General features: G+C 41.2%; 1 protein-coding gene across 2 annotated transcripts in view; it reads left to right on the forward strand.

Moving 5' to 3' along the window:
- The first annotated feature begins 632 nt into the window (after positions 1-632).
- The window catches only part of Cpm (carboxypeptidase M), a 56,931-nt gene continuing 42,510 nt past the window's right edge, over positions 633-15,053 (forward strand). Inside the window, exons 1-2 of one of the 2 annotated variants that reach the window (XM_048359899.1) lie at positions 633-663; positions 913-1,075. In XM_048359899.1, coding sequence (XP_048215856.1) covers positions 916-1,075 — 160 coding nt within the window. In that variant the 5' untranslated portion in view covers positions 633-663; positions 913-915. Of the gene's footprint in view, positions 664-912; positions 1,076-11,603; positions 14,568-15,053 lie in introns of those variants that run through there. The other variant, XM_048359908.1, reaches the window with a different exon arrangement.

The following is a 15,053-nucleotide window of genomic DNA, read 5'->3' on the forward strand; positions in this document are numbered from 1 at the left end:
TGCAAGACCCTGGCTTCAAATTGTTTTATAAATCTGTTGCATTAATTTTGGGGGAGGCCCAATGCTATCTGAATGCTCTCTGAAATTGGCGGTTTCCAACCTTTCTGTATTCTTCAGACATTTCCGTGTCCTTGTGACCTGATAGGCCTCGCCCAGGAGGCTGCGAGGAGTCTTTCAGAGCACGACCACCATAGCACCCCATGCCAGCTCTCAGAAAAGTCACACAACCCTTACCATCTCCATACTGGCCTCCGCTGCTGACAGTGAGTGTCCCCTCAGCACTGCGCCCTAGGGCAGCCATGGACCAGGCCAGGGCACAAGTCCCACTTGGGGCACTGTAAAACACCGAGTCTGTGAGACGCCACCGCCACCACCGCCACCACCGCCCACCGCCCACCGCCCACCTGCAGAGGTGGCTGCACTGGCAAGGTCCGCGCCGTTTGGCGCACGGCGGCAGCGGCAGCAGCAGCAGCGTGGGCGCAGACTCCTAGGTGCGAAGGCGGACGAGGCCCCGCCCGCGAGGGACCTGCGAGGTTCCTGATTGGACCGTAGGAGGTTCTGGGGGGCGGAGCCAAGGCGCCCGCCTTCTGCCCGGGCTATAACTTTGGACCTTGCGGGCGGCCGCCGGCTGGCGGGCGGGCCACGACGCGCGCCTGAGCCGCGGTGAGTAGGGACGCGCGGCGCCGGGCGCAGCTGCTACAGCTGCCGGAAGGGGGCGGGCGGCGGGGCGAATGGCACCGAGGGCTGTCGGAGCTCTGGGTTGTTGGAGGCACCAACTCCCGAAGGTGTTGCTTCCCCAACTTTGTGCTCCTCGGGAAGCATCCGGGAGCGGGGCGTTGAGCCGGAGCGGGCCGCGTCCCCTGGCTTCTTGCGTCGCTTCTCGACTTTCTTCTTATTTGTATTCATCTCTAGAATATGGACTTCACATGCCTCTGGCTTGGGGTTCTACTCCCCTTGGTAGCTGCGCTGGATTTCAGATACCACCACCAAGAAGAGATGGAGACGTTCTTGAAGGGTGTTGCCCAAAACTACAGTTCCATCACCCACTTACACAGTGTTGGGAAGTCTGTGAAAGGTAGGGTCTGTCTCCTGCACACTTCCCCTTGCCCTGCCTGTTTCGTGTTAAATACCCCCTTAGCTGCATCTCCTCCACCTCCACCCCCGCCCAAGAAGCTAAGACAGCAACCTCCATACAGGTAAACCAGTGCCTCGCCAGGTGGTGATTCTCTGGTGTTATTTTGTTTTTATTTTGTCTTGTCTGGAGTGTAGGAGGGAGATCTGAATTTCACTGAGCCGCTGTTGTAATTCCTTGAGTCATTTCCATTATTAGAGTTCTGTGTTTAGGGATCTTACAGACTTTGTTCATCAGAGATGTGTATTTTAGTTCCTTCCCAAGATTAACAAGTCCAAAGAAGGCTACCATCCCTCGCAGTTCCCTTTGTTCTCATAGTAGGTGTCTTTAGGTTTTTCTTACACTAGAATATCAGTGTGGTTTCATTGATAAGATTACCTTGTCTGTGTAATAAACCCTGAGGCCTCAAGTTTTGCAAAACAACCCAGTTCTGTGACTAGAGGCTGTTTTAAAATTGTATCCATTTGAAAACAATTGCTAGGCAATAATATTGCTAGTGAGTTTTTACTCTTCCAACCTTTTCATAATTATCATTTGTTTTGGTGTTTTAACTTAGAATTACTCTTCTCATCTCTGGAGACTGAAAATTTGAACCATAGAGAAATTAATTATTTTGTTCAAATTCATCCAGATGGTGATTTTTTTCCCCCTCCAGTATTGGGAATCAAACCCAGGGCCTCAAACATGCCAGCAGGTTGTCACTGAGCTATATATCCAACCCTAGATAAAAAACTTTTTATCAGCGTTGACATTCAAGCTATTTTTCATGAGGCAAATAATTCCATCAGATGATATTATTTCTTAATCTTTTATTTCATCAGCACCCCTTCCAAGACATTACCAGAAAACTTAATGATTGAATTAAAGGCTTCATGAAATTTGAACAATTTGGATTTCAACTCTAGGTCTGTTTGAACTTTACCTAGAGTTTAGTTCCAAAATTTTAAGCTAGTTGGAAGTCTCTTAATGACCATATTCCTAAGTAGTCATTTTTCAAAAGAATTAAGGTTATAGTTCTTTTATTAAAAATCTTGAGTTGTGTGTAATAGTGCCTTAATTTTAACACACTGCTGAAGAAGTAGTGCCAGAATTAGTCTATATTGTTCTATAAGCCCAAATTATAGAGGTTGTATGTGTGAGAAATTGTATCTTAAATCAGCATATGTATTCAATCTTTTGAAATCATTTCCCCCTAGGGCTTGAGTAGAGCAATTTAAAAAGATCTAAGAATGCTAATTATATTAATAAAGAATATATAGAACATAACTAGCTTGAGTTATTGTTCAGTCATCATTTAAACTGCAAGATGATGATGATGATGTTAATTTTAAGTACTAAATGATTTGGTAAGTTTTCATTTTTTCAAATACAAAGTGTTTGTGAAAGACAATAGAAGAGTCTCTTTCAAAGTGTGAATCAATTATTCTGATCTATCCTGCATGAAATCAACCTACAGGAATAGTGAAAACGCACAGGCTTAATTCTCATTTCTTTTTTCTTTTTTCCAGTGGTAGGGCTTGATGTCAGGGCCTGGGTGCTGTCCTTGAAATCTGTGTGCCCACCTTGTGCTCTACCAACTTTTTGAGCCACAGCTCCATTTCCAGTTTATAAGTGGTTGATTGGCGAGAAGAGTCTCATGGAAGCCAGGCACTAGTGACTTATGCCTGTCATCCTAGCTACTCAGGAAGCTGAGAACTGAGGATCATGGATTGAAGCCACCCTGGGCAGGAAAATCTGTGAAACTCTTATCTCCAATTAACAACAACAACAAAGCTGAAAGTGGCACTGTGACTCATAAAGCTCCAGTTCAGTCCTCAAGCATGTGCCACCAGTGCCTGGTTCATTTGTTCTCTCTCTCTCTCTCTCTCTCTCTCTCTCTCTCTCTCTCTCTCTCTCTCTCTCTCTCTCTCTCTCTCTCTCTCTCCCTCTCCCTCTCCCTCCCTCCCTCTCCCTCTCTCTCTCTCTTTCTTTCTTTTCACTTGTGGGGCTTGAACTCAGGGCCTGGGCACGGTCCCTGAGCATTTTTGCTCAAGGCTAGCACTCTGCCACTTTGAGCCACAGTTCCACTTCTGATTTTCTGGTCTCACAAACTTTCCTTCTCCTGGCTGGCTTCCAACCACAATCCAGCCTCCTGAGTAGCTAGGCTTACAGGTGTGAGCCCCAGGCAGCCAGCTCTCTTTTCTATCTTTTTTAAAAAAAATTTACTTTGTTGTTATTATAAATGTGATGTGCAGAGGGATTACATTTACATGAGTCAGGTAACTAGTACATTTACTTTCATACAGCATCTTTCCTCACTGCCAACCCCTTGCATGTACTCTTGTGGTTAAAGGACTTAGAGGTTATCATTTAATAATAAAATGTAACACTAGCGGCCAAATGTTTGCATTGAGAATGTTTCTCTGAATAATTACTCAGATGAAGAAAAATCTCAAATATGCCTTAGGTTTTAAGTAGTAGGTTAAACTATGCCCCATTAACTCTGAGTCAGTTGCCAAAGTATCTGCATATGAGGGTGGTAACTGAAATGCTGTGCCTTTGTTGAAACTGTTTTTCCCTCAATAGGCAATTTCCCTAGTCACTGTGCCCACTGGTATAGGGTAAGTTTGCTAAGCAAACAGGATTTGCTATAAGTGTATCTTACTGATTTATTTTTATTATTAACATAGGTAAAAAGAAAGTAATAACCCTACCTAGATAGATTCATTTTGGAGTTTTGTATGTTTGTATCACATGTGTTTTCATTTTTGTAATTATGAATTATGTTCTGCTTCTTTTTCCATTTCACATGATTTCAGGAAATGAGAGAGTTCATTGCTGTATAGTATTTTAGCCTCTTTCTTGTGTAATTACTTCTTTATTCACCCCTTTAGAGGCAATTTCTCTCCTTCCTTCTTTCCCTCCCCTCCTCCCTGTCTCCCTCTCTTCTCTCTCTTTCTTTCTCTCTTTCTGTCTGTCTGTCTTTCTTGTCTCGGTCTCTCTGTCTCTGTGTCTCTTTCTTGCTCCAGCCCTGGGCACTCTCCCTGAACTTTTGTGCTCAAGACTAGTACTCCACTACCAGAGACACAGCTCCATTTCTGGCTTTTTTGGGGGGAGGTGCTTAACTGGAAATTAAGAGTCTTGTCGATTTTTCTGCCCAGGCTGTCTTCAAACCTCAGTCCTCAGATCTCAACCTCCTGAGTTGCTAGGATTACAAGAGTGAGCCACCAACATCAGCTAGGAATAATTTTATATAAGTAATGATGATACAAAGCCATTGATTTGTGTCATGATAATTACCATTATCATTGGGATTTTTTTTCACCTTTCATTTTCAAAATTTTGAAACCCACCCAAAAATTGAGTACATGTACTTATGCGCGTGTGTGTGCACACGTGCATTCTTGTGTTCACGCCAGTCCTGGGGCCTAAACTCAGGCCCACTTGGGTGCTGTGCCTGAGCTTTTTCTGTGCTCAAGGCTGGTACTCTATCACTTGAGCCTGACTTTCAGGTTTTTGGTAGTTAATTAGGCTTTGAACTGTAATCCTTGTATCTCAGCCTCCTGAGGAGCAAGGATTATAGTCATTAGCCACCAGCACCCAGCAAAATACATACAGTTTTTTACCTCAATTCATTTAGTAGATTGACTATATTTCAGTTGAGCCTTGTGAATGAATTGCCACTACCTGGTGACATAGTAAAGAAAAACATAGGTGAAAGAAGAGAAGTAACTTTAAAAAAAAAAAAGTATGGGTTGAGTTGACAAAAAAAATCTGAAAAGGTGCCACATTCATTCAATTTGTTCATTCTTTCCGCTGATCAGATAGGAATCATCTACCATTTTTGTTCTTAGCTCCTTTGTCTAGCAAGATGCTTGGAATATAATTAGTATTCTATATCTACTTAATGGATTGCATATTGGCTGAGCAACAAAATGTGTTCCATCTACTCCTCACCATCATGAACCCCCACTTTCCAATACAGATGTATTTTTGGACTTTTTCAGTGTTTCCACATCTTTCCAAATTAATTTAGGATTATTTTTGTTGTTTATTTTCTTTTTCCTAGAAAACACTGGGGCTGGGAATGTGGCTTAGTGGCAGAATGCTTGCCTAGCATGCATGAAGCCCTGTGCATGAAGTAGCGCTGTGGCTCAAAGTGGTAGAGCCTCTAGCCTTGAGCACAGAGAGGTTCAAAAATAGAGCCCAGGCCCTGATTTCAAGCCCAAGGACTGAAAAAAAAAGGAAGAAAGAAAAACACTTTTTACTACAGACTGACTTTCAAAGGAGCTGGTGTGTTGCCAATGAAACACCAAAGGATCTTTTTTTTTTTTTAATGGTTTCACATGGCATGTTGCAAATAATTACAATAGTGAGATAACACTTGTTTCTGTAACGTGGAGTTCATTTCACTTAGCATCATCTTATGTGGTCATAGCTATTATGTGGTGTAGCTATTGGGCTATTTTGATCTTTTGCTATGACTAACCTAGTCATGTACTAGCTATTCCCTATGAGGGACAACATAGGGTTTATGTTTCTTTGGGTCTGGGTCGCTTCACTTAGTATGATTATTTCCAAGTCCTTCCATTTCCTTTTTTTTTTTTTTCAAATTTTTATTATCAAACTTATGTACAGAGAGGTTACAGTTTCATACGTTAGGCATTGGATACATTTCTTGTACTGTTTGTTACCTTGTCCCTCATACCCCCCTCCCCCATTTCCTTATGAATGAGGCAGTATAATTCCTTCTGATAGAGGCATAGAATTCCATTGTGTATATGTACCACATTTTCCTGATCCACTTGTCTACTGAGGGGCACCTGGGTTGGTTCCATGTTTTAGCAATGACAAGTTGTGCTGCAATGAACATAGTTGTGCTGGTGGCTTTAGTGTTGCCTTGCTTGTAATCTTTTGGGTAGATGCCCCAAAGTGGGGCTGCTAAGTCGTAGGGGAGCTCTATGTTTAGCCTTCTTAGGTACCTCCACACTGCTTTCCAGGGGGGTTGAACAAGTTTGTATTCCCACCAGCAATGTAGTAGGGTCCCAAAGGATCTTTTTTTTTTTTTTTTTTTTTTTTGCCAGTCCTGTGCCTTGGACTCAGGCTTGAGCACTATCCCTGGCTTCTTTTTGCTCAAGGCTAGCTAGCACTCTGCCACTTGAGCCACAGCGCCACTTCTGGCCTTTTTGTGTATATGTGGTGCTGAGGAATCAAACCCAGGGCTTCATGTATACAAGGCAAGCACTCTTGCCACTAGGCCATATTCCCAGCCCCGCAAAGGATCATTTTAAAAGCAACTTCTACCACCTCTCTTTTAAGAGTTTTATCGGGAAGTGATTTTAAAAACTTCCTGATAAATCTAGTCTGTTTTGTCTAGGTTGGAAGGTTACAAAATGCTGTGATAATCAGCTCTGCTATCAAGTACTTTTCACAGGCTGTTTGAAACAGTATTTCAGTCCCTGCTGTTGAAAGTCACAATGACAAAATAGCATCTCTGCATTTACAGGGCATATCAAATGTAGGCAAATTAGTTAACCTGCTGAGGATCCCTGAGCTAATGAACATTAGGGGAAGATTCAAACTCAAGCTCCCCAATCTTCCAAGCACCTCCCTGTGTCTTCAGAGAAACACCTTGCCACAGATGGAAATGGCTACATAATATTTACTTTATTTATACACTTTTCCTCTCGTAAGCATTGTTATAGTGAATCTCCTCATAGCAAAGACAAGATATTCATTATAATTATTATAATACTATTAATATTAGTGTTGGATACACATAACTAAATTGGCTTTTAAAAAATTATCTTGATTTATAATTTCAAGAAATTTATATTAAGGGAAAAAATACCTCTTCTAAAATTTACAGTGTCTATGGTATGCTTGTTATAGTATCTAATTCTGTTGCTCATGCTTTTTCTTTTTTAGTGATACTGCACTTTGAATTCCATGTCTCATACTTGCTGCTGTGGTACTTTGCCACTTGAATAACACACCAGCCCCTATTTTTTGCTGGTGTTTCCAAAATAAGATCTCAAGAATCATTTTACCCAGGCCTGGCCTCCAGCTGAATCATTCTGCTTCAGCCTCTGAAGTAGCTAGGATTCTAGACCTGAACCAACAGCAACCAATACTAATGCTTTGAGAGATTATTATAGTATTTACTTGTCATTGTTATGTTTAAAACATAAGGAAATTTTTACTATGTCTCTTTCTGCAAGAACTCTCACGGTCACATATTCATTCAATAGCAGTTTATTGAATATTCTAGGAGTCCTTATACCCTTTGAAATGTTTAGAAATCTTCCTAAAGTTGACTTTGAATCTGGCCCTTACATTGCTTGTGCTATGTGTACATTCTGCCCTTGTTTGAGTAGGTTTTTGGCCAATTGCCTGCCCCCAGAAAAGAACATTATATAGAACATTTGGGCACAACACTTAGTTTTCTGTTACACTTTGTCTGTTTGCCAAATATGCTCCAGAAACTGGATGCAAATATTAACATATCAAGGACTAAATATCAAGAAAAACACTAAAATGTAAGAATTTCCACTAACGCTGGGCTCTAGTAGCTCATGCCTATAATCCTAGCTACTCAGAAGACTGAGATCTGGGGATTGTGGTTCAAAGCCTGCCTGGCAGAAAAGTCTATGAGCCTCTCATCTCCAATTAATCACCAGAAAACAGGAAGTGGAGCTGTGACTCAAAGGGGTAGAACACTACCCTTGAACAGAAAAGCTCAGGGATAGCTGAACTCAGGCCCTGAGTTCAAGCCCCATGACCAAACTCCACTCCCCCCACCCCAACACCCCGCAAAAAAAAAAAAGAATACCCACTACAATAAAGGGGTTTTGTTTGGGTTTGGTTTGGTTTGGTTTTACCGTCCTAGGGCTTGAACTCAGAGCCTGGGCACTGTTCATAATCTTCTTTGTGCTTAAGTCTAGCATTCTACTACTTGAGCCACAACCCCACTTCTGATTTTTTTGAGTAGTTTTATTGGAGATGAGAGTCTTACAAGGACTTTTCTGCCTGGGCTGGCTTCAGACTGTGATCCTCAGATCTCAGCCTCCTGAGTAGCTAGGATTACAGGTATAAACCGCCAGTGTCCAGCTAATACACATTTTTAATTTAAAATTATTTAAATACTTTTAACCTGAATAATAAGCCTTATTTTATGATTTTTGGGGCTTATAAAATAAACTATATTTTTTCTTGTAGGGAAATAAGTTAGATGCCCTCTATATTTTAACATGATATTTTAAGAGAATACTCTAAAAGTAACACAGAGGTTTGCTCTTCCCCCTAACATCTAATAACCATATTTATTCCAAATAAATATAGTTGAGCATCAATACTCTAGAGGCAAGTGACATGTGATTTTTTTTAAATACCGACACCCAGAATTTGAATTTTACTTTTTTCCTGTCACTTTGCATACATCTCATTCTAATAATGGTATGACACACCACTGCCATAGCAATTTATATGTTTTAACAAATGAGAATGAGGAAATGATCCCTTGTTGGTAGGTAATGCATGTCTGACTGGAACCCAAGTCTGTCTTGTGCCAAAGACTGAATCTCCAAGCATTTTTTTTTCTATCTCCATCTATTTTTTTTTTCCTGTTCTTGTTCCTACCTTGCTCCTGAACCTGCTCCCTCCCCCTCCCCTGGTCCCTATAATTCTGAAAGTTATCAAGCATTTTCTATCAACCAAGAAGTTGTCTGCATTAAGTCTACCGTCTGTGTTGAGTGATCTCTAATAGAATTCTTTGATTCCTTTTCATTGTTCTCAGTTTCATCCCAAATAGTTTTTTTGTTTGTTTGTTTGTGTGTTTTGTTTTGGTTTGTTTTTGCCAGTCCTCGTGCTTGGACTCAGGGCCTGAGCACTGTCCCTGGCTTCTTTTTGCTCAAGGCTAGCACTCTACCACTTGAGCCACAGCACCACTTCTGGCCATTTTCTGTATATGTGGTGCTGGGGAATCGAACCCAGGGCTCTGTGTATGCAAGGCAAGCACTCTTGCCACTAGGCCATATTCCCAGCCCCATCATCCCAAGTAGTTTGAATCCCAACCTTTGGTGTAGGATTTTGTTGGTCTTTCTTTTTTTTTCCCTCCTCTACTCTTTTGTTATAAAACAAAAAGAGAGGATTTGGTTGTGCTTTTCAGTTCTTGGAGCCTATCCACCAGATAGCCCTATTTAGTTTAGATGTTAAGAAAAAAAGGATTCTCATTAAGGACAGTGCTGCCCCCTAGGGGCGAATTAGGAAATGTGAAGAGAAGATTTGGGCCATAATTCATAGGTCTTTGGGGAGGGGAAGAGTTTCCTTCCTGATACATCTCGTTTATTCCACCTATCAGCAATATGAAGAATAGTTATGCACAGTGAAAGACTCCCCACCCCTCCAACCTTCTAATGTCCTCCATAATGAAAAGAGAATGTATGACTAAGCCTAAAATCAAACTGCTTATGTACCAACACGAAATACTTCACACTGTTTTAATATATACTGAATTTCCCAGGGACACAACTATATGTAAATGAAGTGGGAATAGTTTGTTTTGCTCTCAACTTCAGTGTGACATATTTCACATGCAGAAAATCCTACCACCAGTTCCCACAGAACTGAACCAGTCTGCATTTGTATGAATGCACTAGGACTCTGGAATGGAGATATAAGAATCTGACTCTTGGGGCTGGGGATATGGCCTAGTGGCAAGAATGCTTGCCTCATATACATGAGGCCCTGGGTTCAATTCCCCAGCACCACATATACAGAAAATGGCCAGAAGTGGGGCTGTGGCTCAAGTGGCAGAGTGCTAGCCTTGAGCAAAAAGAAGCCAGGGACAGTGCTCAGGCCCTGAGTTCAAGCCCCAGGACTGGCAAAAAAAAAAAAAAAAAGAATCTGACTCTCTGTTATGTCTTCCGGTGGCATGGTTCTCAAGTTTGCATGTATTGATGCCATAGTTTTATAAATAGCTTTCTTTTTTGTTTCTCATTTATACATAGTTTGAATGTTACATTGATCTTCTAGAAATTATGTATGTATATATGCAGATAAGGGTTGTGAATCATATGCCAGCATAGCAAAGTAAGAGTTGCAAAATATTAGACACAAAAAAGATGCAACATCTTAAAGAATTAAGAATTACTGGTCTAAAACTGCATGTAAGCACAGAACACTGATAAGGACACACTGCAAGTTTCTGTAGCCAGCAGCCTGAAAGTGGTTGGGTTTTCTCTCTCTCTCTCTGTGTGTGTGTGTGTGTGTGTGTGCTTGGTGAGACTCTGAATGAGCCTTAAAAGGTTTGCCATGCTTAGTAAATGAAACACAGGAGTCTAGAGATACTGTTCTGTTATCATAAATTATATGTGTATACAGGATCTATCTATATATAATTTTATATTTAGTCTCCCAAGATAGTGAAATTCCTTTCTTACATGGTAACCGCATTGGCTAAAACTAGTTTGATGGTAAGTAGTGTGATAACTTAGGTGGAATTGAGCTTCACAGTGATGTTTCAGTCAGAACGAGTCACTGGATTGTAGGGGGAGGTCTCAGAGAAGTTAGTGTCTTCAAGTAATAACAGACATAATGGAATTTTATATTCACTGAGGAGCCTGGCATTCTACCCCTACACAAACACCCTCTACCCCTCAAAGAGGTAATTCTAAGGAACAGTAGATTTTTTTTTGCCAGTCCTGGGGCTTGAACTCAGGGCCTGAGCACTGGCCCTGGCTTCTTTTTGCTCAAGGCTAGCACTCTACCACTTGAGCCACAGCGCCACTTCTGGCTTTTTCTATATATGTGGTGCTGAGGAATTGAACCCAGGGCTTCATGTATACGAGGTGAGCACTTTACCACTAGGCCATATTCCTAGCCTGGAACAGTAGATTTTTTTTTTAAATCTTTTTAATGGAAATAATTCACTTTAGCAGAAATGCAGACATCTGGAGATGTGGGGGGAAAAGAATTGGATTTAATATGTGACACTCCACAGGAGTTGTTTCTCTTGACTTTTTTTGTTTTTTGTGGCTGTTTCTTTTTGTTTGTTTGTTTGTTTGTTTGTCTGTCAATCATGGGGCTTGAACTCAGCGCCTGGACACTGTCCCTGAGCTTTTTTCTTTCTCTTTCTCTCTCAAGACTAGTAATTTACCACTTTAAGCCACAGCTCCTCTTTCAGTTTTCTGGTGGTTAATTGGAGATGAGTCTCAAAGACTTTCCTGCCACAGTTGGCTTCAAACTGAGATCTTCAGATCTCAGCATCCTGCATAGCTAGGTTTATAGGCATGAGGCACCAGTGCCGGACGTTATTTCACTTTTTTTTTTTTTTTTTTTTTTTTTTTTTTGCCAGTCCTGGGCCTTGGACTCAGGGCCTGAGCACTGTCCCTGGCTTCTTCCCGCTCAAGGCTAGCACTCTGCCACTTGAGCCACAGCGCCGCTTCTGGCCGTTTTCTGTATATGTGGTGCTGGGGAATCGAACCTAGGGCCTCGTGTATCCGAGGCAGGCACTCTTGCCACTAGGCTATATCCCCAGCCCTTATTTCACATTTTTAATCAGAAATTTTTATTTATACTTTCCAAACAATATTGAAGGTACATAGCATTAAAGTCCCAATATAAGCTGCTAAATTGGGGAGAGTATTTTTTTCTATTGCTCTTTGGGATATATAACCTTGTTGTAATAATAGATAACCTAGAGATAAGCTTTGTTGGCACATTCTTTGTTACTAGTATGTTCCTTTCCATTTGGGAGAAATAGAAAGATGAGGAAATCCCAGATCATAGCCTTCTAAATGGACACAATAAGTTTTCAAACTCTGTAGCCTACAGTCCTGACACAGAAACATGTTGAGCAGTGGCAGAGACTTTCAGATTTTTCATAATGCATGTTCTCTGACCAGTTGATTCTTGCTTAGGGATGAACGTGAGGCTTTCTCTGCTAGGCACTGATTTAGGTTAAGGCTACAGTAGCACATAAACAGGATTTCTACTCTGTTTCTTACATTGCCCTTGAGAAGGGGAAATGAGAGACAAAAGAAAGCACAGATTTTGATAATGGCTATGAGGCACTGAAAAAGGTCATAGAGAGTAACTATTACTTTTGAACTTAAGTACTGTGAAGGGGGCTGAGCCGTCCTACTAATTACAGTTTCTCCTTATCTCCAGTTTCACTTCCCACTGTTTAATTTACACAAGGTTAACTGTGACCTGAAAGAAGGCAGTGGAAAATTCCAGGAATAATTCATAAGTTTTAAATTACACACCATTCTAAATAGCATAAAATCTCATGCTATTCCTCTCTGTCCAGCCTGGCCTATGACCCATCCCTACCTGTCATATCCACCCCATATATGCTGCCTGCCCTGTAGACACTTAGTAGCCATCTCAGTTATCAGTCATTATGGTATCACAAATGCTTGTGTTTATATAACCCTTCTTCTACTCAATAATGATTCCAAAGAGCAAGTGAAGTAGTGAAGATGGCAATTATGTTGTAGTATATTGTTATCATTGTTCTATTTTATTTACATTAACTATTGTTAATATCTTATGGCATCTGATTAATAAATTAAACTTTACCATAGGGATATGTGTAGAGGGAAAACATAGTACATATTGGGTTTGATAATTCCCAAGGTTTCAGGCAACCATTGGGATCTTAGAACATATCCCCTGCAGTGCCTAGAACTGCCTGGAAATTATTATTGGTAAGAATGTGATAGGAATAAAAGATTGGAGCTGAGATGTGAAAAATGAGAATGGGCTCATTCTCACAGCTTAGTTTAGATGACACCACAAAGATCTCTAGGTAGACTGGGCTTGCTAAATTCTAAGAATAGAGATGAGACCAACATAGCTGGGGAAAGATGAGAGAAGATTTTTTTTAAGAAAAGTGGAGAGGTGTACAGAGGGCAGATTACAGAGCACCTAGTAAACCAGGTCTCACCTGTGTAGTCCAAATACTTTTTTGAGAACAATGGGGAAACATCAAATGGTTTTAATCAAAGAGTGATGCAATGTGATATACATTTTCAAAAGAGCATCTGGCTGAAGAACAGAGTTCATTAGACAGGGACAAGTATAGAGGCAGAGAGAATAAAATAGGTAATCCAGGCAAATGTTGGTGGTGGTAATTCAGATTAAAATGTTGTCTTAGTCATGGAGGGAAGCAGAGGGATTTGAGATTTGTTTTCAAAGTAAGTCCATAATGGATTGGACTGGGAGAAGGGTAAGTGTGAGGAAAACGAAAAATCAAAGGTGACCCTTAGATTTTGTGTTTTGGCAACTTAGTGTATGATGGGGGATATCAGAAGAGGACAAATTTGTAATAAAATGAAGGATGCTGACTTAGTCGATTTTCTTAAAATTTCAAAATCTTTAGAAATTACCCCGTTGGAATATCTGACAGGCAGGTGAGTATGTACCAGGTGCTCGGGAAAAAAGTTTGGCTTACAAGTCATAAACACTCATGGGATTGAAACCTATGGTAGAAATAATTAAAACAAGAGAGTGAGATAAACAGAAGACCAGAATAGAGCTTTGAGATGTGCCAGCTGAATCTGATCTACTGGTATCAACAGTAGAGGTGGAAATGAAGTTGGCAATGAGGAAGGAGGAAAACTAAGCGTTTGAGGCATCCCATGACCACCCATAGTGACTTTCTGAAAGGACTCACAACTCAGTGTAAGTTAGACTCAAAGCTAAGATCACAGAAAAGACTGCAGTACCAGATCCACAGGATAAGAACATGCGGTGGCAAAAGCTAGAGAAGGTAGTCCAGGCTTTGCTCCTTGTCCCATGTGTTTCCTCTAGCTGTGAAGTACAGAGACAACATGAATAACCCAGGGAAGTCCACTCAAGGCTTAGGTGATCAGAGTTCTTCAAGGGAGCTAACCCCAGAGTGTAGCCTCTCACTTGGTGCCTGCTACACATCTCCTCACGAGTGGTCACATTTACTTTCACAGTCCTTTCTTTAGGCTGGGTACATCCTGACTCACTCCTTAGTAGACAAAATAACTTCACTAATTAGTGAACATTTCAAGAGTTTAGTGCTGGGGTAGGAGTCAGGGTCATTGCCTTGACTGTGGGCATTCCCAGAGATAAGCCAGAACTAAACAAAGCAGATTGGTTATGTTAACTGTTTCCTCTCGTAGTCATGGTTAATGTTGAATGTGGCTGGAAGTCAACACTGAAAGTCATAAGGCTGAATAGGTTCCAAAGTATGGTGAAGGAAAGTCCATTTCTCTGTAGACAGACTTATTTGGCACTTACTGGATAACCATCAGAGTTGGTAGCATGTTCTAGCCTACTGTTATAGGGATGAAGAAGTTAGGCATGGCCCTGCCCCGCCCCCCCCCCCAACAGAGTTGGGGTAGACAGAATGGAATCGGCATCCACTAAGCACAGAAGTGATTAGCATGCAAGACCTGAAGGATCAAGAGCACTTGCTCAGGTGAAAGGGGAGGACAAGGCAATAGGTATTGTTTTTAAAAACCTGGATATAAAGGACCATATTGACCTTAAGGAACAAAACAAGTTCATTATGGCTGGCTGGAGAGGAGGGTGGAGGCTGTGACGAACCCAAGGGGGAAACTTTTTGCTTCATCCAAAGGGAAAGGCATAATCATCCTAGGAATTTATGCCTGATTGAAAAATGACATACTTGGTGGGATGTTGTTTTGTTTTGTTTGTAGTTATTTATATTTGTAGCTCTTTTGTTGTTGCTGTTGTTATTTTTATGATGGAATTTGTATGTGTATACTACATCTTGAACTCAAGACATTGCACTTGCTTGGCTTTTTCACTCAAGGCTAGTGCTCTACCACTTGAACATACCTCCACTCTCTTGTTTTGTTTTGTTTTTTAAGGTAAGGACTCACTTTTTTTCCCTAGGCCAGCCTAAACTACAATCCTCTTGGTTCACCCTCACTTAAAAGTA

The sequence above is a fragment of the Perognathus longimembris genome, chromosome 1 (genome assembly GCF_023159225.1).
Source record: "Perognathus longimembris pacificus isolate PPM17 chromosome 1, ASM2315922v1, whole genome shotgun sequence".
NCBI lineage: Eukaryota > Metazoa > Chordata > Mammalia > Rodentia > Heteromyidae > Perognathus > Perognathus longimembris.